The sequence below is a fragment of the Mastomys coucha genome, unplaced genomic scaffold (genome assembly GCF_008632895.1).
Source record: "Mastomys coucha isolate ucsf_1 unplaced genomic scaffold, UCSF_Mcou_1 pScaffold22, whole genome shotgun sequence".
Lineage (NCBI taxonomy): Eukaryota > Metazoa > Chordata > Mammalia > Rodentia > Muridae > Mastomys > Mastomys coucha.
Window position 1 is genome coordinate 25518000 of NW_022196905.1, and position 26003 is coordinate 25544002.

The following is a 26003-nucleotide window of genomic DNA, read 5'->3' on the forward strand; positions in this document are numbered from 1 at the left end:
AAAAAAAAAGTTAGGCTAATTGATGTAGCTCCTTCCAGGCAAGCCAGAGCAAGTGTGAAACATTGTCCCCATACAAACAAACATAAACCATTTAGTCTCTGTAGTCAAACCTTAATTTATCACCAGGAAGTGGTGAGTGCCAAGGCAGTCAGGGCTACACAGAGAAACCCTGTCCCAAAAAACCAAAAACCAAAATCAACCAACCAACCAACTCCTTAATTTATCTCTAGATGTTAATTCTTTTTTGTTTATTTGTTTGTTTTGTTTTTAGTTTGGCTTTTCAGGACAGGGTTTCTCTGTGTAGCCCTGGTTGTCCTGGAATCTGTAAACCAGGCAGGTCTTGAACTCAGAGACCCACCTGCCTCTGGAGTGCTGAGACTAAAGGCACCCACAATCAAGCCCTCTTTTTTTGCACACATCTGCTAGCTTGCTCTGCCTATCCCACCTACCAAAATGCACTTCAAATCTGACCATTATTCTAATCCCCTCTACTCTAAATTACCCACCTCCGTAATTTACTCTCTTCAGTTTGTACTCTACCAAGAAGCCAGAAAGTTAACATTAAAATGTAAATTAGACCTTGTTACATTCCAGCTTAAAACCCTTCAGTGACTCCCTAGGGGCAATTAGGAAAAATGACTCCTTATCGTGGGTTCTAGGCCAGACTAGAGATGACTTCAGGCCACCTACTCATTAGAGGCCATTCTACGCTTTCTCAAGCACCCCAGCAGTGCAGCTGCCCCTAAAACTTTGTACAAACATTATCCTGTTTACCCTGCTACAATATATTCAGTCCTCCATTAAGCGGCTACTGAGGTTTAAAGAGCAACCACCTTGTCCAAGCATTTGGGTTTTCTCTTTTACAAAGTACTGAAGTGCTGAGCTTCCCCATCGCCAACGCACCACGACCAGAGCGCTCCAAGAGAGCTGGGAGCTTTTCATCTACTGGGGACCATCTCAAGACCCAGAGGGGATCCTCAGAGGGAGCCTTTTACAACCAGGCCACCGACCTCCGAGGCCAAGGTTCTTGGCTTCAAAGCCTACGCTCTGGAGAACAGAAGCAAGGGCAAAGCCACTTTTTCCCCGAGACGTGGCTGAATAGTTAGAACTCCAGGACCTGACTTTTGCCACCTCCAAGCCTTTACACCTGGAGTAGGTTCACAGGAGGTTAGGCAGAGAGGCGAGATGAAGTCACAGAAACTCAGGTCCCCTTGCCTCTCCATCCACTCCCCATGCCCGAAAATGCTGATAGCACGGACTTAGAATGAAGAGCCTACTCTTCTGATTGGGAAAAGAGCCTAAAACTTAGACGCGGACGTCTAGCCAAAGATACCTGGTTCCGCCGCTAGACCGCTCCGGGCTCCTCCTCTTGTGTCCTCGAGTCACGCTTAGCTCGCTGGGATTCGTAGTCCTTCCTAAGATATCAAGAAAGCGGAATGCTAAGGCGAGACAGCACTGGGGAAGATGGGTAAGCCAAGGGGCTTTCGGGAGTTGTAGTTCAAAATAGTGAAACACGCGAAATGGTTGAAGAGAAAAACTGGGGAGTAAGTCTTATCAAACTTTGGCTGTGTGGAATGTGAATATTGTAATAATCTGGTATCCTGTGCACATTATCAGCTTCGTTAATGGTTCAAAACGTTGACTCTGAAATACAGAGAAACTACAATTCCCATAAAGCAGTGCGCGTTGAAACTTTTGGAGAGAGAAGTTGAGCCCTACGCAGGCGCAGTAGCGCGAATTCGACAGTGAGGCAACATGTCGCCGACGATCACTTCGCGTCTGTACTCCATGCTGTTCCGCAGGACTTCTACCTTCGCCCTCACCATCGCAGTGGGCGCCCTGTTCTTCGAGCGCGCCTTCGATCAGGGTGCAGATGCGATCTACGAGCACATCAACGAGGGGGTGAGGGCCTGGGCTACCCTGACCTTGGGCCCGCCTGAAGGGTGACTGGGAGGGAGGTAGGACGGAACTCGAGTCTTACCAGGACTCGGGTGAACTGTGCCCGTTAATACGTTTAGTTCGCTTGACACGATGTGAGTCCTGAGTCTCACATTGACCCCCACCTTGCAGGGGTTGGGAGTATTGGTATGTCCTCTCACACAGTTCCACATATTCATTTACAAAAGATAACTCCTGAGATGTGAGAGGACTTACGGGTCTGAACCACTCCTTTAAGTCGGTGGTGATTTGGAACTCCGACCCCTGCCGCCCTTGGTAGTTTCAAGGGCAGATTTCAGCAGGGCAATCGTTAAAAGTAGGTCTCCATAGACTATGTGCCTGACCTTTTAAAATTGTTTTGGTTCCAAGGCTCTCCACGCAGGCACTTTGGATTAAAAGTGGAGGCTATGAAATCTCAAGCCCTAGCTGGCAATACTGGAACTTACCACTTAACCGTGATATTGAATAAAGGTCATAGTAAATCAAAGATCTTGGGATACAGATGAGATGCTACCGTTCATTCTTGATGATACCAATATAAAGTAAGAAATGGCGAGCCCTCTTTGACTTAACCGTTCCACATTCTCTGCATGTTTTGTTTTATGTCACGAGACTGTGACTGTATTGGGAAAGGCGTGTTACTGATGGTCAACATGTTCATCGACTGGTTTTCTTTTTAGTTTCTCGAGACGGGGTTTCTCTGTGTGGCCGTGGTTGTCCTGGAACTCACTCTGTAGACCAGACTGGCCTCGAACTCAGAAATCCGCCTGCCTCTGCCTCCCAAGTGCTGGGGTTAAAGGTGTGCCCCACCACCTCGCAGCCCTGACCTTTCTTCCTTACCTTTTTGGGTTTGTTCTTAAATTTTATTGTTTTAATTTTATATGTTTTGTCTGCATGGTGCCCAGGAAGGTCAGAAAAGCGTGGTTGATCTCCTGGGACTGGAGTTACAGATACTTTTGTGCCATCATAATGAGTACTAGGAACTGAACCCAGGTCTTCTGGAAGAGCAAGCAGAGTACTCTTAACCACTGAGTCATCTCTCCAGCCCCGTCAGGGCTTTCTGACCCACAAGCCAGAAAGCCTCTACTAGCTGCCATATTTCCTCTCGTGAGGTAGCTTCCTGTCCATCTGAAAGTGTTGCCACTCTGATCTTCTATAAGCATTTCCAAATATCAAAAGTTGTCTTAAGAGCCAGGTGGTGGTGGTGCACGCCTTTAATCCCAGCACTGGGGAGGCAGAGGCAGGCGGATTTCTGAGTTCGAGGACAGCCAGGGCTAAACATTTTCCTGTGCTTTTAGGAATGAGGATTGTAACCAATTTAGATCTGAAGAATAAAAAATGACTCAATGTGATTTTGGAGGGGCCTAGGCATTTTCTAAGTGCTGATTTTTAATAATTAATAATTTGGAACCAAACCGGACAGTGGTGCTGCATGCCTTTAATCCTAGCACTTGGAAGACAGAGGCAGACGGATTTCCGAGTTCGAGGCCAGCCTGGTCTACAGAGTGAGTTCCAGGACAGCCAGGACTATACAGAAAAACCCTGTCTTGAAAAAAACAAAAACAAAAACAAAAATTTCTTGTAAAAGCGCTGGTTTCCCATCCTACTTAACATGGTTAATGGAGCGAGGGTGGTTGTTATATATTGCTGTTGGTTTGGTTTGGAGTTTGGCTTTTCAGATAGGATTTATCTGTGTAGTCCTAGCTGTCTTAGAACCCACTCTGTAGACCAGGCTGGCCTTGAATTCAGAGACCCACCTGCCTCTGTCTCCCATGTGCTGGGATCAAAAGTGTGTGCTACCACCGACTAGCACAGCTACAGTTTTAATTACTTTGACACTGATTTCTCTGTTCCTTTCTTTGGACAGTGAGAGTTGTTGTAAAATGTGAAGGTTAACAGTGAGCTGCCTTGTGTTTTAAATGCAGAAACTGTGGAAACATATAAAACACAAGTATGAGAACAAGGAGTAATCAGTCCCTGTGGGCCAGAAGAACAGTCACCTGTCCGCTGTTTGCCTGGAGTTGGGCCTCTGCCTGAGGATGAGTTTCAAGTTACTCTTCATGGACCACCAGTCTGTTGTCAAGCAGTGGCTCCACTAAACAAACAGACTTTAACTTCTGCTGTGTTTGAAGAGTGTTTGACTACAGCTGTCAGCAAATAAATGTAAACTGTTCATGAGACCTGCTTTTTGCACTGGGTACTCTATTAACTTCCTGATCTCCACTTGGTAGCTGAGACCGTGCAAACACCTGAAGACTCCACCATTTGGAGCTTTCCATTAATGTCCCAAGAATCCTGGTTTTAACACATGAGCCTGAGTAGCAGTTCTCTTTAAACCAATAGTTTTAGTCGTTTGTTTTATTTAATGTAAATGGGTGTTGTGGTGGCCAAGGAAGCATTATTAGATCTGCAGCTGAGGCACAGACGGCTGTGAGCTGCGCATAGGTGCTGAGAAACTGAACCCGGGTCCTCTAGGAGAGCAGCCAGTGCTCTTAATCGTTGAGCCGCCTCTTAAATCACAGAGATTATTCTCTTGGCCTTGGGGAAGCACTGTGGTCTGGGCTAGGAAAAAAATCTTATTCTGGGAGTTTTGACTCAATCCCTGTCTCAGGCTGAAGTCTTATCTTCTACTTTTTAACTTGCTGACTTTTGGTAGTCTCCACGTCTCTGGGCCACAGCCTCCTATTGAGTTCCTTTGTGGAAAGGCCAGTTTAAGAATGTGAATTTAAGCCCAAGCTCAGCAGCTCTTAGCTGAGTGTAAAAAGGGCCACACCCAACCCTGAGTCCACCTCATCTATAAGACAGGGTTAATAAGGATGACCTATTGCACAGAGGGTTTTGTGACTTTAAAAACTGCTCAAGGAAATGCGCAGTGGTTAAGAGCATTCGCTCTTGCAGAGGATTGGTGGTGTTTGAAACCATCTTGAGTGGGTTACAACTGCCAGCTACAGAAGATCACACTCCTCTTTGACTTCCCTGGGCACGGTTCATTTTCAGACACATGGCTCACAAAAGTAAATCGTCCTGGGAAAGTAAATGACTCACCCACCCGCAGTCAGTCCCCTAGAACCTGCAAAGAGCCAGAGAGAGCCAGAGAATCTAGAACCTTCTCTGAAGGATGATTCAGACCAGAAAATTCATGCAGAGGTGGGAAAGACCCTAGAAATTACCTAGTTTGTCTACCTGCACATCCTTAGGCGCACAAGTCATTAGAACATTGGGATTGAAAAAGAAGGGTAGATCACTCAGTGACTAGTTGTACTCACTTACCTTGAGCTTGTCCTTTCATTTGTTTCCCAATAATGCTGAGGCCTTGTACCTGCTAGACCACTCTACCACTGCTCTATCACTGAATGACATCACTGGCCCTTTAGAGTGGTTAGTTAGCCGGGCGGTGGTGGTGGCGGCATACACCTTTAATCCCAGTACTTGGGAGGCAGAGGTAGGCGGATTTCTGAGTTCGAGGCCAGCCTGGTCTACAGAGTGAGTTCCAGGACAGCCAGGGCTATACAGAGAAACCCCGTCTCAAAAAAGAAAAAAAAAAAAAAAAGACTCAGGGATGAGGGTGGTACTCAGCCTTAGAATGAATGCCTAGCAGGAGGAGAAATCAGTGTAGACTTGTAGACATTACAAAGATTGGGGTGTGTTCTAGTTACTCTTCTGTGGCTGTGTTAAAACATTCTTGGAGTTTGCAAAGTTGGCCCAACTGGTAATGAGATTTGGCTGCTCTTCCAGTGGACCCTGGTTCAAGTTTCATCATCCACATCATTACTGTGTAACTCTAGTTCCAATGGATCTAAGCCCTCTTCTGGCATCTGTGGATACTACACACTACACAGGCAGTGCACAGACACACACATGGGGACATCACCAGTATACATAAATAAAATGCAATAAAGCTAAAAAAAAAAAGTAAACACTGACTAAAAGCAGCCTAGAGAGGAACTGATCTATTTGGCTTATACTTCCAAGTCACAGGCCAGGGCTTCGGGAAGTAGGGCAGGAGCTCAGGCAGAAACCACAGAAGAACATGGCTTACTGGCTAGCACTCAGGCTTATGCTCAGCTAACTTTCTTTTTCTTGAGACAGGGTCTCTTTATATAGCCTTAGCATACCGGGAGCTCTCTCTGTACACCAGGCTAGTCTTTAATTCACAGAGATTCATTCACCTCTGTTTGCTTCCCATGTGCCACCACTGCCTGGCACAGCTAATTTTCTTTTTTTTTTTTTTTCTTTGCTTTTCTTTTTATTTGTTTGTTTGTTTTTGTTTTTTCGAGACAGGGTTTCTCTGTATAGCCTTGGCTATCCTGGAACTCACTTTGTAGACCAGGCTGGCCTCTGGCCTCAAACTCAGAAATCTGCCTGCCTCTGCCTCCCGAGTGCTGGGTGGGATTAAAGGCATGCGCCACCACTGCCCAGCTGCTAATTTTCTTTTCTTTCTTTTTCTTTTTTTAAAAGATTTATTTATTTATTTATTTATTTATTTATTTATTTATTTATTGTAAGTACACTGTAGCTGTCTTCAGACACACCAGAAGAGGGCATCAGATCTCGTTACGGATGGTTGTGAGCTACCATGTGGTTGATAGGATTTGAACTCAGGACCTTCAGAAGAGCAGTCAGTGCTCTTAACCGCTGAGCCATCTTTCCAGTCCATTAATTTTCTTATACAGCCTGCATAGGGATGATACTACTGACAGTGGGCAATATAACCTGCATAGAGAGAATACTGCCATGGTGGACAATACAGCTGCATAGGGATGATACTACACACAGTGGACAATTAATTCCTCACAGACTTGGCTGCAGGCCAAGATGATGGAGACAATTCTTCAATTGTTTCTTCTTCCCTGGTGACTCTAGGTTGTAGCACGATAACAATGAAGACTAACCAGCAAAGGTGTGTGACGATGAAGGAAGATTAAATGGGGGGAAGGGAGCAAGTTACAATAGTTCAGTTTGACTCCTATATCTGTAAAGCCATATACATTGATGCAAGCAGATATGGCACGGTGGGTGGGATATTAACACAAGTGGTTAGCACTGAGTGCTGGGACTGGATAGGACTTTTGGGTCACACCCAGATTCCTTTACCACTACAAGGGGACAAAAGACAAACCCTGTGCTCGCTACCTCTTACTTGTCCAAAGCATATTTTCAACAGCTTTGTCATCAAGCATCAGAGGAATGTTCCCAGACCTGGAGCCCCTTAGGAACACACCAGGGAAAATTAGTGGGGTTTGAGATGGCTACACTTGCGACAAAGACAGGAGGAGCTGTTGCCAAAGGAAAGCCTTATGCAATAGAATTCCCCCGCAGGATCCCAGAGGCCAGGCAATCTGCCAGAGCAAAACCACAGCATTTGTTCTTAGTTGACTTCAAAATCATTAATTTTGGAGGTCACCCAGCGAGCAGGACATTATTAGCTGCCCAGTGGCTTCTCTGCAGATCACACCTCTGATGTCTGGGTTATACAGTTGCCTGCATCACTTCACAGAAGCTTGCAGGCTGACCCTGCTAAAAAACCGACACTTCACTGGAGCCTACAGAAGTCTGATGCGTGGCTGGTGTGGGATAAGAGGCTTGGCAACTTGGCCTTCAGACTTTGTTTTCCTGCACCGTCTTGATCTGTGGCTCAGGTTCAGCTTTGCATTATGTGGAGACATGCTTAGTGCAGTGGCAAACAGCTGTGATCCCAACTCTGAGAAGACGGGCTGGAGGATCCCTGGGGCTGCTGGTCACTCAGGCCAGCCAAAACAGTGACTGCTGGGTGCAATGACAGACTGTCTCAAAACAAAAGGTGAAGAATGATTGAAGAAAGACACCCTGCATCTACATGGGACTCACATACACACACACACCACACACACAACTATACAAACACACGTACCGTATATATAGACACACACCATACACATACACACATACACCATGCACATACACACACCATACACGCACACATACTACACACATACTACACTCACCATACTCACCACACTCACCACACACCATATGCACACACCATACACTCAGATGCACACACCATACACATACACACCACACACCATATACGTACACATACCACACACTATATACACACCACATACAGCACACATGCACAACACATTATATACACATATACCACACATACTACACACATCATATACACACCACACAACACACTACACATACCATATACACACATACCACAGACACTATATACACCACACTACACATACCACACCCACATGCACCATACTATACACACCATACACCTACACACACCACACACACATACTACACACACATTACACACACACACCCCACACATACTATTCAGACACTATACACACACTATACACACCATACACACATACTACACATATCATAAACACTGCACACCCACACCCACACAGAGCAGGTGGAGATAAGAAGCTAGATGTAGTGGTGCATATTTGTAACTTTAGTTCTTAGAAGACTGAGGCAGTAACATTCCTACCATACTGGGCTCCATACTAAGACTGTGGATATAGGAGAGAGAGAGAGAGAGAGCAAGCACTGTGCTATCTGGAAAGCCAAGGCAAGAGGATTGCTTGAACGCAGCTAGGTGTCAGCTACAAACATCAAATTCTAGAAGGTCTTTGAACTGGTCTGTGAGAAAACAGCTTGGGGCACGCAGAAACTCCTCCCTAGTCCCTAGTTTCCTATGCAGACACGCCTTCCACCTAGGGCTTGGTGGTGCACCTGTGGTCTTGGCTACTAGGAGTCTGTAGCATCTCAAAAAACAAACACAAAACAAAAAATGTCCATTAAATAACCAATAAGCCAGACACACACACACACACACACACACACACACACACACACACACCCTAATGGGTGGAAAATGTAGCTCAGAGTAGCACACTTATCTAACATACATGAGACCTTGGGTTTCATCTCCAGCACAACAGACTTAATGAGAGAGAGGCAGGGTTATTATACACAGCCAAACAAGGAAAGAGTTATCACATGTAGACAAGCAGAGAGGCCAGATTTATGGCGTCCGGCTGAACAAGGAGGCAGGCTCAGCTGGTCTCAGGAGGTGCAGCCTCCGTAGGGAGTGGGCTTCAGGCTGTAAGCATCATGCTGGGGAAAGCTACGGTGGGCATTTCTGCACACTGTCAGCATTTGCACTTGGACCTGAGGAAGGCTTTGCCCTCTCCCTGAGCCAAGCCTGGGAAGACCGCTATTTCTCCATGGCTCTGAGGCTCTGGGGTCGCTGACATGGCTGCACCCATTTCAACAACATGTTCACCCAGGGCTTCACATACTCAGGGCAGTGTCCATTCTATATAACCCACCTCACCTGGCCCTGAGGGTTCCTGTGTAAGAACTCTTTGTGGACCATTTCCTCTGAGCCAGATATTTACATGAGTGTTGTACAATGTCACTGGCATTTAACGTGAACAGTTTGGAAGCATTTCAGTGCCCTGAACAGCTGCTCTAATGGTTTAAAGAATATGGATGGAGGGTGGCTAGATGGCTTGACGGGTAAGAGCACTGACTTCTCTTCCGAAGGTCCTGAGTTCTGATCCCAGCAACCACGTAGTGACTCACAACCATCCATAATGAGATCTGACGCCCTCTTCTGGTGCGTCTGAAGACAGCAACAGTGTGTTATACCAGAGTGAGCTGGGATGGACCGAGCGGGCCGTCCTGAGTTCAATTCCCAGCAGCCACAAGATGGCTCACAGCCATCTGTACAGCTACAGTGCACTCATACACATAAAATAAATAAATAAATATTAAAAAAAAAAGAATATGGATGGATGGTCCTTAGTTAAACTTCAAAGCTGGCTTCCTGTTGGCTGTGTGGCCATCAGCCAGTTGCTTACCTTCTCTGAGCTGCTTTCCATATCTGTGAAAGGGCACAATGACACTGTCCCATGGACCTACGATCTTGGCTGTTTCTGGCTATGTGGGCAAGATAGCTGTGTACAGCTCATCTTCCTCAGCAACCTGATGAAATCAGGCAGCCAGGGGCTGCCCAGGAGCAAGCCAATTGTCGGAACATCTTAGGCCTGCATACCTAGTGCGTCTTGAATTCAGTACTGGGCGACCAGCACAGGACGCTCCCTACAGGACGCTCCCTACTCACTGTCTGAGTCCAGGGGGGTTCAGGGAATGGACTCCGTGCTGGGGGCTTGGTGCAGTTTTGTTAAGCAGTGGAAGGGAAGAATTACAGGCAGAAGTCACGCCAGCCTATGGTATATGTAAGTTCAAGGCTGGCCTGGGCAATTTAAGAAGACCATCTCAAGGATAAAAAGTAGAAGTCACAGTAAGATGTAGCCATGCATGCCTTAGATCCCACATTTGGGTGGTGTCAGAGGCAGGCAGATGTCTGTGAGTTCAAGACCAGGCTAGTCTACATATTGAATTCCAGAAAAACCAGAGCTATATATCGAAACCCTATCTCTAAAACAAAAAAAAACAAAGAAAAAGAAAACAAAGAAACAAAAATAAAAGGAGCCAGGGGTGTAGCTCAGTGCTTGCCTAACATATAGAAACCCCTGGGTTTGACCCCTGAACCACATAAAACTCTGCATGCTGACACACCTGTCATCTCAGCATTCAGGAGCGACAGGCGGGAAGATCAGAAATCCAAGGACATCTTTGAGTACATAGAAAGTTCAAGATCATCTTAGAAGGCATACGACCCTGTCTTGGAAAATAAAAATCCAAAGGCTGGAGCTGGCAGGACAGAGTGGTGCACATCTTTAATTCTGGCACATGGGAGGCAGAGGCAGGCAAATCTCTGAGTTCAAGGCTAGCCTGGTCTATAGAGTGAGTTCCAGGACAGCCAGGAAACCCTGTCTTTTTTTTTTTTTTTTTTTTTTTTTTTTGAGACAGGGTTCTCTGTATAGCCCTGGCTGTCCTGGAACTTATTCTGTAGACCAGACTGACCTGGAACTCAGAAATCTGCCTGCCTCTGCTTCCCAAGTGCTGGAATGAAAGGCATGCGCTATCACCGCCCGGCTTGAGAAACCCTGTCTTAATAAGTAAGTAAGTAAGTGAATGAATGCTAGAGAGGTTGCTCAGCAGTTATGCTCTGCTTGCAGAAGGCCTGAGATCGATTCCAGCACCCACATCAGGGGGCTCATAACCTACTTCCAGCTCCAGAGAATCCAACAACCATGACACCTATGCTCACACACACTCTCAATATACATGTAATTTAAAAAACTAAATAAGTCTTTTTAAAAGAGGCTTAGAAGCTGGAGAGATGGCCTAGTGAGTAGGAGCATTTGCTGCTCTTACAGAGGGCCTGGGTTCAATTCCCAGAACCCACATGGTGCTTCACAGCCATTCATAACTTCAATTCCAAGAGGTCCTATGTGTTCATCTGACTTCCATGGACACCAAGCATGTGCATGCTATACATACATAGATGCAGACAAAATACTCACACATAAAATAAATTTTTAAAAAAGGTTTTTTTAAAAAGGCTGGGCCAAGGATATAGCTCCCTGGTAGAGGACTTGCTTAGGAAAATGAAAAGAAAAAATTATCTTCTATGAAGGTGAGGAGGTTAGAGTTTCCATATATAGTCAGGATGTCCTTGAAATCATGGCAAGCCTCCTGTCTCAGCCACCTGAGTACTAGGATTGCAGTCATGTACCACTGTGCTTGGCAAAAAGTTTAATGCCACAATTTTATTCCTAAGGCTTTATCCTGAGACATGTATCATGGATGTGTGCAGATACTGAGGCAGAAGGCTCTTTTGTTTTGTTTTTCTTTGGTTTTTTTGAGACAGCCCTGGCTGTCCTGGAACTCACTCTGTAGACAAGGCTGGCCTCAAACTCAGAAAACCGCCTGCCTCTGCCTCCCAAGTGCTGGGATTAAAGGCATGAGCCAACACTGCCCCAGAAGGCTCTTTTAAGAAGCTCTAATTAGAAATAACCCAGGGCTCAAGGGTTAAGAGCACTGACTGCTTGCTCTTCCAGAGGTCCTGAGTTCAATTCCCAGCTCATAAGCATCTACAATGGGATCAGATGCCTTCTTCTGGTGTGTCTGAAAAGAGTGCTAGTGTACTCACATACATAAAATAAATAAATAAATAAATCTAAAAAAATTAGGAATAACCCAAGTATACATTGTAGCAGGCAGCCAGACTGAGGCAGCCCGTGGTGAGGTATGAGTGGTCACTGAACTCCAAGTGAGAAAGAAAAGTGTTCACAGGCAGAAGAGACGGTCTTAACCATGTGTTCAGCATGAGCCTATTTTTGTAGAAAACCAAGGCATATATTCCTCACTTTAAACCTAAAAACTGCTCCAAGAACTCCAGAGCCAACAGCAATTCTTTCCACATGGAGGGATTACCGTTTTTCTCTTTGCTGAGTTGTGGGAACCATACTGAACATGTCATTGCCTTTGTAGTAAGAGTGGAAAGTCATGTAAGTTATTTAAAAGAAATAGAGTCCATTCCTGGAATGAAGCCAGCCCTTCTCAAAACAAGGAACAAGGGTTGCCCTACAAATGAGCTTCCGGCTTTCTGAGGACCGTTGGAAATCAATGCATTTGTAAGTGTCTGAGCGATGGGCAAAGTTGGGTTGGAATACAAATTCCACGGATGAGTTGGAGTCGGAGGAAGCTGCTCCAGTGATGAACATGCTGTGTGCAGGGAGCTACTAGGGTGATCTCCACGTGTGCGCACGAGTGCACACATACACACGCACACACACACACGTACACACAGACACACACGTGCACACAGCCAAACAAACACACGTGAACATGAACACACACAGACACACACACCCGCAAACACACATGCACATAAATGCTGGCTTCTTTGGTCTCCCCATAGCCAGGCTTTGGGCAGGTGTTGGAAGTCTACATTTGGAGAAAGACTTTGCTCTCTACTTCAGTGAAGCTCAGAGAGGTTCTCTGGTCAGGGTGACGTGGAAAGTAGAAGTGAAAGGCAGGCAGCTGGCTGCAGAGGGGTAGAGGCAGGGCTGCATTTCTTTCTTTCTCTCTTTTTTTCTCTCTCTCTCTCCCTTCCTTCCTTCCTTCCTTCCTTCCTTCCTTCCTTCCTTCCTTTCTTTCTTTCTTTCTTTCTTTCTTTCTTTCTTTCTTTCTTTCTTCCTTTCTCTCTTTCTTTCTCTTCTTTCAGAGACGGGGTTTCTCTGTGTAGCCCTGGCTGTCCTGGAACTCACTCTGTAGACCAACCAGCCTGGCCTCAAACTCAGAGATCTGCCTGCCTTTGATTCTCAAGTGTGTGACTAAAGGCATGCACCACCACTACCAGCTCCATAGCTAAGCCATGGAAAACTCATTTTTCTCTTTTCATCAGGGCCTTGGCCTGACACAATTGAATTTATATACAGATTGAATGCCAAGGACAGATGCCAGCTGGCCCCAAGGGCAGAGCAATGAGAGAGTAGATAGGGCAGTGGCTGGGAGCTGCTCCATTGGAAGCTCGTGCTGACAGCCCTTCCTGCTGATTCCTGTCCTCACTTTGTTTCCAGACTCTTGACAAAGAAGCATCTCAGACTGTTCTGGTCCCTTATATCCCTGTGGTGCTCCCAGGGCAGCTCTGGAACTTAAATACTTCTCAAGGCTTCCCACTGCCTGCAAGATCAAGATCCTATTTTTTAAGCTTGTGTAGACTCATGCTTCCTCGCACCTGTCTTATGACCCAGTGAACCAGCACTCTTGCTGAGCTGTGCAGTCTGTCCCTGGTCATAGGTTATGGAACAGGGAATGGCTGAATTAAGATCCTATCCCTGAGCCAGGTGGTGGTGGTGCATGCCTTTAATTCCAGCACTTGGGAGGCAGAGGCAGGTGGATTTCTGAGACCAGCCTGGTCTACAGAGTGAGTTCCAGAACAGCCAAGGCTACACAGAGAAGCCCGCCCCCCCCCCAAAAAAAATCCTATCTCTGTAGACCAGAGAATTGGCTCAGCAGTAAGAGTGCTAGCCACACAAACCTGATGATTCAAATTCAATCCCAGAAGCCATGTAAAAAGCTTGACATAGGGGCTAGGGAGATGGCTCAGCGGGTAAGAGCACTGACTGCTCTTCTGAAGGTCCTGAGTTCGGATCCCAGCAACCACATGGTGGCTCACAACCACCCGTAATGAGATCAGACACCCTCTTCTGGTTTGTCTGAAGAAAAAAAAAAGTTTGACATAGGGATAGGGGACTGGAGAAGATACGGCTCAGCCATTAAATGTACTGGTTGTTCTTCCAGAAGACCTAAGTTCAAGTCCCAGCACCCAGATGGCATGTAGTTCATAATCACTCCAATCCCAGGGATTCAATACCTTCTTCTGGTCTCTTTGGGAACCAGGCATGCATGATATAGTACACAGACACACTTACAGGCAAAAAAAAAAAAAAAGGCACACCACCTGTAATAACAGCACTCCGCCACCAAGATGGAAAAGAGGCAGGAGAGACGGAAAAGAGGCAGGAGAAATGGCCTGAAGCCAGCTAGCCTGCAGAACTCCCCAAGGCAGAGCCAAGAAGAAAGACCCCACCTCAGTAGGGAAGAAAGAACCAACCTGTAGGCATAATGTTTTGTGCTCAGTGTGCAGGTCTACCTTGTGTTATTCAAATGCTGATTTCTCTGCCCTCATATCTTGTTTCAATCCAGACATGGCATTGTAATGCTTATATCAAGAATCTCCCACCTCAAGTTTGTGTAAACAATTTTTTTGTTTGTTTGTTTTGTTTTTGGAGACAGGGTTTCTCTATATAGCCCTGGCTGTCCTAGAATTCACTCTATAGACCAGATTGGCCTTGAACTCAGAAATCCACCTGCCTCTGCCTCCTAAGTGCTGGAATTAAAGGCATGCGCCACCACTGCCCCGGCGTCTAAACAGATTTTTAAGAAAACTAAATGGGGGCTCCTTGTCCAGTCTCCAGGGAGCGGCATGAATTAGCATATTGACGTATCTGGTGAGGGCTGAGAGCTGTGGGGACCTTGCCGCTGAATCATCTAAGTGTCTCGTGTGCTGTTGTTCCCTCTGAGACCTGATCTTGTTCTCTTGATTGCCACCTATGTCCCTGGCAATCTTGTATCTCCGACACTATTTAGACTTCAGGCACTCCAGGGCAGCCCTTATCTCACCTCACACCTTACTCTGAGCAACTGAATCCTCTTCACTTCCCTGTCCTTGGTGTCTGCGCAGATCCATCTTCCTCTTGTGCAGGCCTCCAGCAGCAGGGGCCACTACCAGCCAGCCTCCGGCGGGTGGCAATTCCGTAGGATGTCTGATTCCTTAAATGAAGCCTTTCCAACTGAGTCCTCCTAAGAGACCCCCGCCCCCTCCATGGATAGAAGCTGTGGTAAAGTGGAAAGGTAAAGCTGTATTCTGCTCAGCTACCTACTTTCCCCTTCCTCTGGCCCTCTCTATTTACAGAATGATTTCTATTTTAAATTGTATCACCAGAAGAACCATGTTTAGAATCAAGGAGGTCATGAACCTCCCTAGTCCATGTTAAGCAAATACTTTTTTTCCTCCCATATCAAGTGCCAACTAGAGAGAAGCAGGAAGCTGAGGGGTTGAGGGCATGGGCTTTGGAGGCTGGCTGAATTCTGCCTTGGCCACTTTGCATCTTTAAGCAAAGGACTGAGCTGCTGCAGGCTGTTGCTACTTGAATTTGCTGTGTAAATGAGGCTGGCCTGGAGCTCACAGAGATCTAACAGTCTCTCCCTCCCAAGTGCTGAGATTAAAGGTATGCGCCATCACTCCTGGTTTATTGCTTTTACTTGGGTGCTGGAGATCAGAACTCAGGTTTTTATGCTCAGTCAGCATTCACTTTACTAGCTAGGCTACCTCTCAGCTCCTGGCCTTCATTCACTGCTCTTTTGACACCTCCCCTCCCCCATCCACCTTTATAAACGGATTAGCAATAAAAAGAACCGGTATGAGCAGGCCTGAGAATCTGGGTGAAGGACCGCTGAGCAAGTGGACCAGAATGTGAGAGGGGAACAGGACTGAGCTTGTGCACAAACATTTAAAAGACCATGTTGGGCACTTCAGGAATCAGGGTTCAGCCTCCAGGAGGCTCCTTTTCTGTTTTGGCTTTTGTATGAAAACCACTTTTATGGGGGTGGGGTGGGGAGCCATAATTACCTCCTTGGAATGGCAGAACACTTTAAGAGACATGTCACAGTGATGGGTGGTGAGTGTCTTGCAACTGGGAAAAATTGGTGTCATGATGTCCTTTTTGGAAAACTAGAACTTAGTGCTTCTCACTTTAGTCATTCAGACCACAGCACGTAAATTGATGGAAACTCTGTGTCAGGGAGAGAGCCCCACAGAAATTCAACTCACATCCTCATGACAATTTGCTAGAGGTGCAGGGGAAGACACAGGGTCTGCTGGGGTTTAAATAAGCTGAGTATGCCAAGGAGCACTTGATACCTGTGTAAAGCCCTCTCACTAGTTGAAGGTAGAGATTTTTCCCTGTGATATGAAGGCAAAACTCTAATGGCTGTTTTCAGGGACTCATCCCTCACTCACATCCTGCTTACAACATAGGTCTGCAGATGGTCTTGTCATCTGCACCAACCTTTTAAAAAAAATTGTGTAGGTGTTTTGCCTGCATGTTTGTCTGTGCACATGCACCCCATATATGCAGTGCACATTGGAGGCCAGAGAGGGCTTCTGATCCCCAATGCTGGAGTTCCAGAGCCCCACCATATGGGTGCCGGAGACTGAACCAGGGTCCTTTAGAACAGCCAGCACTTTTGACGGCCAAGCTACTGTTCCCGTCCCAAAATCAACTTTGCAACCCTGGTTAGGGCTGCAGAGCTGCAGCCACCACCTTTGGCCTTTGCCAGGAACCTTTTGTTGCTATATATCCAAGAATCTTGGTAAGAGGGGAGGCCAGGGATAGCTTAGCAGCCTGGTTATGGATTCCAGCCCACCCTTCCTCCATGGGTCCCTGGAACCCTGGCTCCTTTAGGAAAGTTAAAGGTGGGATTGTGCCAACCCACCTTGTTTACTTCTGAGCCTCCTCTTCTTCCCCTTCAGTGCAGAGTTCCAGAACCAGCTCTCCTAAAGTCTGACTCCTCTCTGTATCCCCCACCACTGTGAGCCAAGCTATGCTGAGCCCCAAAGCCTTTGGTGACCTCTTGCTGTTGCCCAATGCACAGATAGCCTGGGCTTCTTCAGTCCTGCTCTTGGCTTCTTTCTGCCTTTCCAAAATATTTCACTTAATGTCCAACATGCCCTTTGTACTGTGACTTCCAAGAGGGCAGAGGTGGGCCTTATGCACACATGCTGACACTAAGGGCTTTGGAATGCACGCTCTAAATAGGGTACTAGTCCCCCACTCTTGGCTTCTCAGTAATGGATGCTGGCTATTTGGGGGCCAGTCCCTGGGACAGGCTGGGCTTGTGGTCAGAGCTTCTCCCAGGCTTCAATGCCATTCAGACTCTGCTCAGGACAACACAAACCCCCCCCCTTTTTTTTTCTTTGAGACAGGGTTTCTCTGTGTAGCCCTGGCTGTCCTAGGACTCATTCTGTAGACCAGGTTGGCCTCAAACTCAGAAATCCGCCTGCCTCTGCCTCCCAAGTACTGGGATTAAAGGCACATGCCACCACTGCACGACCTCCCCTTCTCTTAAGGAGAGGTTTCATGCCTGTAATCCCTGCATGCTGGAGGCTGAGGCAGGAGGATCTCAGATTTGATCCTATCTCACAGGACAATATAAAGATTCAGAGGTTAGTAGTATATACTGCTCTTGCAGATAACCCAAGGCCATCTGCCAGCATCCATGTTGGGTGGCTCATAATTGCAGAGATCCAACTTCCTTTGGTCTGCACAGGCACCTTGCACACCTGGTACATATAAACTCATGTGTGTATGCACACACACACACACACACACACACACACACACACACACACAAATACCAACTAAAGAAAGCTTCAAAAACAGTACTTTAAAAATACACACACACACACACACACACAAAGTGTTTTCAGTAGGCTGAACAGCAGATTAAACAAACCTCTTGGAAGTGGAAACAAAGCAGAGAAAGGGGGAGCGAGAGTGAGTGAGAGCTCCGTGGGACAATATTCCATGTACTCAGGAGTTCTAGCAGCCTAGTGTGTCCAGGCACTCTGGGCTGGAAGGACTAGCCTGTGCCTTTTTTGACTGCAGTGAGAAAGGACAGTATGGTTTTGGGAGACATCCCTGGGACTGATCCTGTGGTCCCTTGCTAAGTGACCTTGGGCCTCTCTACCGCAATCTTCTCGCCTGATCCACTGTTGTTAAGATTAAGCAAGAGAATGGACTCCAGGAAAACACACGGGAAGCCTGTTTATTGCCAACGGCAGGGATCTCGGTTCTGCCACCACCTTCACAAACGCAGTTTCTTCCATGTTGGTCTGTGTGCAAAAGGAGCTTTAACATTCTCACAAACAATGCCTCACACTATGTTCATGTATTCTGCCTCTTAAAGTCTGTTCTTCAGAAATATTTGGTTTTTATTTATAGACAGTGTCTCATATAGCTTAGGCTATCCCTGAACCATCTTCTACCTCCCAAGAAGTGCGTGCGTGCCACCACCATGTCTAACTCTGGTTTTATTTCCCTGCACTGTCGCTGAATCTGAGCTCCTGGTAGGGCAGTGACAGTGCAGGCTTGAGCCAACTGTTTCCTCCTCCAGCCTCAGCTGGGGCAGTTTGACAAGGTCATGCATCCACTACTAAGACACTATAGGCAGACTGCTTGCTCTGCTCTCCCCACAGGCTCTTAGGTCTCTTATAATCCATGTCTGGTTGTGCCTCACAGGGGCACAAAGGCTCTTGTGGCTGACTATTTATAGACACTGGAATAATGACACTTGGGTCTTGTATCCTTTTTAGAGGTTCAAAGTTTTAAAAGTTTCCTCAGGGCCAAACATGGTGGTGTATGCCTTTAATCCCAGCAGGGGCAGGTAGATCTCTGTGAGTTTGAGGCCAGCCTAGTCTACAAAGCCCAGGACAGGAAGGGCTATTACACAAAGAAACCCTGTCTCAGAAAAAAAGTTTCTCCAGAAACATCTGTGATGGTCATATTCTCTGTAGGGCACAGAAAAGGCACTTGGAAAATACCCGCATAGGACAGCAGGGGGTGGAGGTGAGGTGGGTCTAGGGACCAAATGGTTCACCCACCCAACACTCTTGGGATGCTAATCTTAAATTTGGAATCCCGTGGGGACTTCCTTTATATAAATAGTAAATTTAGAATCCCTTGGGGACTTCCCTTACATAAATAGTTAAGGGACAAACCTAAGCCTGTGTATATTACTCAAGTGTTCTCCTACTGAGCAACAGCTTCAATATTCATCTTCAGGGACTTCACCACCACCAAGTAGTGCCATTCATCTCATTGAGGCTGAAGGGGATGGGGTAACAGGCTGCTCTGGGTTGGCTTCAAAGCACCCTGGAAGGGTGTCCTGGAGAGCCAAAAGATACAAGCAGCAGCTCCTCAGGGGGCATTATGTTTGATCTGGCCCAGTGTACTAGGAAACAGAAGAGATGGTGATATCCTTTCAGCCCGACTGCTCCCAGGAAACCTGGGTCCTCTAGGTGGCTGCAGGAGGAGATGGCCAAGAGCAGATGAGGGTTGCTGCAGGGAAGAGCAGCAGGTAAGGCAGATGAAGACCAGGAGCTCCCAAGCCCCTTGTCCTTGCACAAGACAGCAGACTGGTCTGAGTTTAGTCAGGGAGACCCGGCTGGGCCCTGGGAACTGGGCCCTGGGAAGTGCCTCTAGGAGGAAACAGTTCCCCTGCTGTCTGTCAGTATGGCTGACATTGCCAGATCTCAGCTAATTCAGCAGCCCTGGGGGCGGATCCCACCCCCTACCTGTGTCTCAAACGCTCCCAGAAGCCAGCAAGACACAGAGGGACTGGCATTTAGTTTCACTTGTGCAGTCTGGCCTAATAAAACAATCTATCAAGTATCTGTCTGCCTGCTAGTCCTAGCTACAAGCAAATCAATGTCCCTGGCGTCTAAAAGATCTGTTGGTAAGACTCCAGGCCTGCTGCATCATGATCAGCCCAGCAAAGACCCCACTGCATATCTCTTGCACGTCAGTTAAACCCAGGAGACCTGTTAGCTGATTCCCACTGCAGAGTGGGCCACGTGGGGAAGGGGCTCTGGAAGCCAGCCTAGTCCTTGCTTCAACAGGACTTGGCAGCATACCTTCACTTCTTTCTAGAGCTTTCCAATCTCTGCATTGGGAGGGTGGGGGCTAACAGTACATTTATAACTATGACACACTGAAACTGGCCAAGTGGCCTTGTGCCAGTTGTGACACAGGGGTTGACGTAATCTACATGGGTCTACAGTCTATACTGCCAGGGGTCAGACTGAGCTTCCAAGACCTGCTCTGTCACTTCCTTCCTGTGGCCTAGGAACACTCTCAGCCTTCACATCCCACTCCCCTCATGTGTCCTGTAACAGACAACAGTAGCTACCTTCTGAGGAGGCGGTGCAGGAGGTAATCACAGAAGGGATGGACCTTAGGCCTCACACTGGCCACTTCCTTCCACAGGCACAGAGGTCACACAGCAAGGAAGAACAGCACTAGGAGATGCACCAAGAGGGCAAGGATGGAAAGTCAACAGAGTATGGGGACCACTATGCCTTCTTGTCTTTCAGTTTCAGAGGAAGGACAGAGGGAAAAGGCTGGAGCATGTCATGGAGCATTGTCGGAAGGTCAGAAACTTTATTCACAGGCCTTTCGTTGCTTCTTAATATGCAGGACTCCTGCCATCCAGGACTTCCAGAGGTGGTGCCTCACTGCACAAGATGAAAGACACTTTGGTTCTGCATCCCCATCCTTTCCCGGCAGCCCAGCTGGGGCACAGCCTGCTTGATGGCACTGGATTCCTCCGCCAAAGGATAAGGCACTGTGTGTTTGATAAGAAGGCGCTCACGGCTGGCTGGCAGGTGAGGTGTGGTGGTGGTCCTGAGGGCAGAGCTGCCTTAAAGGGCCCCCCTCATCCAGGCAGCTTGTGGCCTCAGGATGGGATCATGCCTTTGTTTCTTTTCCGGTCAGCCATGGTTCTACGGCTGTGGTTGGCTCTGGCTGCTTTGTTGGCTTCTTTCTTCCTGCGTTCCTGGGTGGTTTCTCGGCTTTGCCCATGGCCCCGGGGGCTACCTGTCACTGCAGTTGAGTTCTCAGGCCGATACCTAAGGGAGTAAAATCCGCCCCATGAGGAAGGGAAATCTGCTGGAAGAGGCTCTGACTGGAAGACCCCCACAGCCCACCCTGCTGGTGTCCAGTGAGGACATACCCTGGCTAGATAGGAAGGGAAATGGAACCCAGCCCCAGGCCTGATTTTCTCCTGAGCCTCACCTCCAGATGTGCCCACCACCATCTGTGAGTATGAACATCAGTTGCTGAACGGTAGGTCCCTTCCTTCTGCCACACAGACACCTCCTCCCCACCCCACCCAAATTAGGCAATGCTCATATTTTACACACCAGGTCCTAACTTGGTGGTTCCCAAGAGCCAAATGTGCTGACAGAGCTCATGGAGGGTCTCTTCAGCCCATCATCTCTAGGGTCTGCATGGAACATTAACGTCAAGGGGCTGAGTGGAAGAAGCCAGAGTAGCCTTGCTCTCTGACCAACAACCTGTGACTCCCTGTTGCCTTTGGAGTAAAATCAAATGTCTCTTGGGGAGGTCTCACCTATATACCCAGAGCCTAGGCTGCATTTATCCTTGGCCCATTTGGCCAGTTTCTCCACTAAGAAAAAGAGGGAGCCTGAAAGTCATAGCAGGGGTCCCTGCGAAAGACCCTCTCTGACAGATTTGTGCTTCCTGGGGCCTAGCTCAAGTGCCCAGTGTCCCTACCATGACTCTATGCGACTAAGGTGTGTTATCTGCCTGGGCCTTTGATTCTGCTCATACTCTCCAACGCTGACGACAGACTTACACTGTCTGTCAGGTACTCATTATGAGTGGGGAACATGAAGCTGAGCCATCTGGGCTCAACCCTTTTTAGGTACTCGTTTTTGAGACAGCCTCTCACTATGTGCCCCCTGAACTAGAGACACTCTTGCCTTCCCCAGGTGCATACTGGGATCACAGGCTTATACTGTGATCTTGGCTATATTCATGTGTAAAAGAGTTTTGCTACATTGTCTACTTTGGTTTTGAAATCCTGGTTTCAAATGATTTTCTTGCTTTAGCCCAAATTGCTGAGACTATAGGCACATACTTCATTTTTAGGTGCCACTTAATGCTGTATGACCTTTACTGAGTTATTTAATGTCTCTCAGCCAATAGCGAGAATGATACTGATATTAACAGTTACTTCCTAGAGCCAGATGTTAGCTAAGGAACTACCCAAAAATGGCCCCAGGGTTTCCCACATGGCTAGCCGAGCTCTCCTGATGGGTCTCCTCCTATGCTCACCCCTTCCTGGTGAGGAAGGCCATGCGCCTGGCTTCAGCCTTCTCCCTCAGCACTGCAGGATCCTGAATAAAATGGTCCAGCTGTGGAAGGAAGAGAAAACAAAATCTGTAATCATGAGCTTTTCCACTTCCCTAGGCAGTATGGGCCATGCTGGAAGGGATCCCTGATGTACCCACAAGGGGGTATGGGTTGCTACAGCAGGGTAGGCACTTGGGGTGGAGCTGGTTGCTATCTGAAGTTTTCTTTAAGGAAGGAGCTGGAGGGATGTAGGGTAGGTTGTTGGGGTGAAAGGACCACAGGAGGCACATCAATGGGAGCATGTGGTGTTGGCTGAGAAGGCCAACAGGAAAGGACACAAAGGGCAGAAAGCCAAGTGAGGCCCTTGGAAGCATGCTTGTCCTGAGACTTGGGGGTAGATGGGTGGGTAGGTGGTGATCAGGCCTCACTCTGGTGCCAAAGCGGAGTGTGTGAGAGCTCCTCTTAAGCTCTCTGTGCCCAGAGTCTAAGGTGGTGGGCCTGTGCAGGGGAAAGCTGGGATCTCAGGAAACCAGCAGGCTCTGACAGATAACATATCTTAAAAACAAACAAACAAACAAATCTAAAGGAATAGAATTAGTGACATGGAAAGATGGTAACTTCATATCAAATGTGGATTTAAACCCAGGTTGGGCAAAGAGGAGGTGTGGCTGAGAGTCTGTGTGCTTCTCAAAAGCATGCTAGTTCCCACCAGGCCCTCTACACAGCCCTGTAAACATCTCTGTTTGTCCCCTGTTGGGGCTGCTAAGGACTGTGAGTGCCTGGCTACTGCCTCCACTGGAGTGAGATCATTTCATCTGTTTTCTATGTTGAGTTACAAGTTAAGATTTCAGCAGAAGAAAAAGGTTAGCTGCTAAAACTGATTTTTCAGACCTACAGGATCTAGCTGGCTCCAGAGCCTCAGGCTTCTAAGTCTTTTCTGATTTTTAAAACAGCTATCTGGGCTCCACAGCAATCAACTACCCTTCCCTTTCCTAGACCATAACACCTAATGAACTCACCTGCTCAGACCCAGTCTCTGATTTGTCCCCCAGGAGCCCCCTGGGCAGTGGAGGTGAGATTAAAGCCAGCAGCTCTCCAAAAGGTCTGTTCTTCAAAGGGCCTTCCCCAAACCAGCAGTTGTGTTAGGATGCTCCAAGAGGCAGAGGGAGGGAAGGAGGGAAGGAGGGACAGGCACAGAGCTTCCAGTTTGCCCTTCAGTTTGCACTTCTTTTATCTGTCATCTGCCTAGGACATACCTTGGGGGCCTCCTCTTCCACCTCATCCTCTTCATCACATTCCTCCTCCAGCACTTCCCCAGGCATTTTAGTTCTCAGCACCTGAGGGATGGTGAAGGGCCTGAGGGTTGGAAAAGAAAGCAAGATCAAAGACTGAGTCCACTTGGAGCAGCCTCCTACCTCAGGGAGAAGGTAGGCCCTGCTAGGGAAGCCAGGAACCCCACAGGGCTTTTCAAGCAGGCTTCTCTTTAGTTCCCAGATTCTTTAAAGAAAGGTCCCACGGTCTGATGAGGAGAGAGCAGGGGGTAGCTGAGCTTGAGCCCTAGGGATCTCCAGGCTTTTTGTTCATCAGGGAAGCCCTGCTTTGATCTGCAATGGGGAATCTCTACAAGATTCTGCTGAGAAAAATGTTCTGTACTTTAGAAAAAGCATGCAAAATGACTTACCAAGACCAAATAAATGCTTCCTGATATAGTTGGGCTGAGCTGAAGTGGGGTGGGGGAGGCAGGGGTGTATGTGTGGAGGGGGGAGGGGTTGGGAAGCTGGGGAGGCCAGGCTGTGGCTTGGGTGCTGGTGGTCTTTGCTCCACACTGGCTATGTCAGCCTTACAGCTCACCTGCGGCTGATGAGCTCATCATCAGAGTCTGCATCGTTGGCGCCCACCTGGTTGCCATCATATGTGTCATCATACTCGTCCTCATAGTCATCAGCCTGGTATTCTCCTGGCTGCAGGGGGACCTACAACAGCACACTCGTGGGTCAGAGAAGAGGGGTGGACTGCTGATTTCCCACACCCAGTGAAGCCCAGGCTCCTACCTCCTCCACAACCACACTGTATTTCTGGTAGCGCTGCCTCTGTGCCACCACAGCCTGCTTGTCATTCACCAGGCTCCTCACATTCTCTTCCTTCCTGGAGCCAAGGACAGCAGGGAGAGAGGGAGGACAGCATCAGGTCAGGAAGACTGTGGGGGTGGGGGTAGGGGTAGGGTAAAGGCCCAGAGAGAGGCTGGGTTCACTTCTTTACACCTTGGATCATGCTAAGGTTACATGCAGTTTTGTACTAAGCCCAGGAAAGACCCAAGGTCTCTTGGGCAAGGCAAGAGGGGGTCTGCCCTCCCCCCTCACTACAGCAGCACCTAAGTCTCTGTTCTACAGTGCCAGCTTCCAAGTGAGAGCACCGTGGGAGGAGGAGAGTCTGCTAGTCCAACTGCCACTGTGAGTGAGGACAAATGGGTGCAGTGGAGGGGGAAGGGACACACCTGGCTGACACTGAACTGCACATCAGTGTCAGCAGGGTCTTAGGTCTCTTGACGGTGGCTTTGCAAACCTGTAGAGAAACTTGGCTTGTCAGGCAGGGCCTTTTTGGCCCTGCAGGGGAAAATCAATTAGAGATGCCAAGCAAGAGATTCAGCTTAGCAATGAGATCTGGTCTCTGGCATGTATCAAGAGGAGAGGGTCCAAAAAAAAAAAGACACACAGATTCTGCATAGACCTTCTAATAACTGGCTCTGGGTGGGTGGCAGGTATCGGAGTCTATAGTGTTGTCTGGGAGCCTCGGACAGGTTTGAGACTGTAGCCTCAGTGTGGTCAGTAAAGCTTTGCTGCCCCACGGCAATCTTTATTAAAGGGCTACTACATGCTAGGCACCATTCTAAGGCTGAGAATGGAGGAGATCTAGAAATGGGTCAGATACGTATCTGTACTCAGAGTAGAGTTGTGGGTGAAAGGCACAAAATATGCTGAATGGAGGTGGGTGTACTGTCTGAAAGAGACAGAAGTGAGCACCGACTGGTGCCAGCATGGGTCTGGGGGCAGAAGTGAGGAAACCCTATGGCAAGAGTGTATTTGATTGTACCAGGAGCCCCACCATGGGACAGAAAGGATGTTGTATTTGATTTAGATCTGAGAAAAACCTTAGGTAAACAGGAATCTTAGCTGGCAATAGTTGACTCATGCCTATAATCCTAGCATTATAGAGGCTGAGGCAGGAAAATTGCCAAGAGTTAAAGGCCAACCTAGGCTACAGAGATCACTATCTCAAATACAAAATACCAAAGTTGGGCATGGTGGCACATGCTTATGATCCTAGAGTAAGAGGAAGAAGCAAGAGGATCAGGAGTTCAAGGTCACCCACAGCTACATAGCTACAGGTCAGCTTAGACTACATGAGCCCTTGTCTTAAAATAACTAAAAACCAACCAACCAACCAACCAACCTCTCCAGGAATCTTTTCCAGCCACCAGGATTGGGACTGTGGACCTGCTACAGTGACCTTGGCACTGCACCTGGCTCTCTTTGCCAGGTTGGTAAAGGGGTAAAAAATGAAAGGATCTTTCTATCACCAGGTAGCTGGTGAGAACACAGTCATGTTGTACTTAGCCAGGTTCTGTGCTGGGCC

At 47.8% G+C, this 26003-nt stretch overlaps 3 protein-coding genes across 6 annotated transcripts in view; 1 reads left to right on the forward strand and 2 right to left on the reverse strand.

Annotated features, from left to right (window-relative positions):
- Zmat5 (zinc finger matrin-type 5) overlaps window positions 1-1771 on the reverse strand; it is a 31918-nt gene extending 30147 nt beyond the window's left edge. Inside the window, exon 1 of the mRNA XM_031340264.1 lies at window positions 1334-1771. The gene's annotated coding sequence lies outside the window, so the exon portion shown is untranslated. The remainder of the gene's footprint in view (window positions 1-1333) is intronic.
- Window positions 1-4118, forward strand: part of LOC116069534 (cytochrome b-c1 complex subunit 9) — a 16735-nt gene extending 12617 nt beyond the window's left edge. Inside the window, exons 1-2 of one of the 2 annotated variants that reach the window (XM_031340265.1) lie at window positions 1694-1902; window positions 3864-4118. In XM_031340265.1, the coding sequence (XP_031196125.1) occupies window positions 1756-1902; window positions 3864-3908 (192 nt within the window). In that variant the 5' untranslated portion in view covers window positions 1694-1755 and the 3' untranslated portion in view covers window positions 3909-4118. Of the gene's footprint in view, window positions 1-1655; window positions 2440-3863 lie in introns of those variants that run through there. The other variant, XM_031340266.1, reaches the window with a different exon arrangement.
- Window positions 4119-18235: 14117 nt separating this feature from the next.
- The window catches only part of Ascc2 (activating signal cointegrator 1 complex subunit 2), a 46821-nt gene continuing 39053 nt past the window's right edge, over window positions 18236-26003 (reverse strand). For all 3 annotated transcript variants that reach the window (XM_031339976.1, XM_031339975.1, XM_031339977.1), the window contains 5 exons: window positions 24422-24515; window positions 24222-24343; window positions 23627-23726; window positions 22353-22432; window positions 18236-21121 (listed from right to left, as the gene is read on the reverse strand). In XM_031339976.1, the coding sequence (XP_031195836.1) occupies window positions 20950-21121; window positions 22353-22432; window positions 23627-23726; window positions 24222-24343; window positions 24422-24515 (568 nt within the window). In that variant the 3' untranslated portion in view covers window positions 18236-20949. The remainder of the gene's footprint in view (window positions 21122-22352; window positions 22433-23626; window positions 23727-24221; window positions 24344-24421; window positions 24516-26003) is intronic.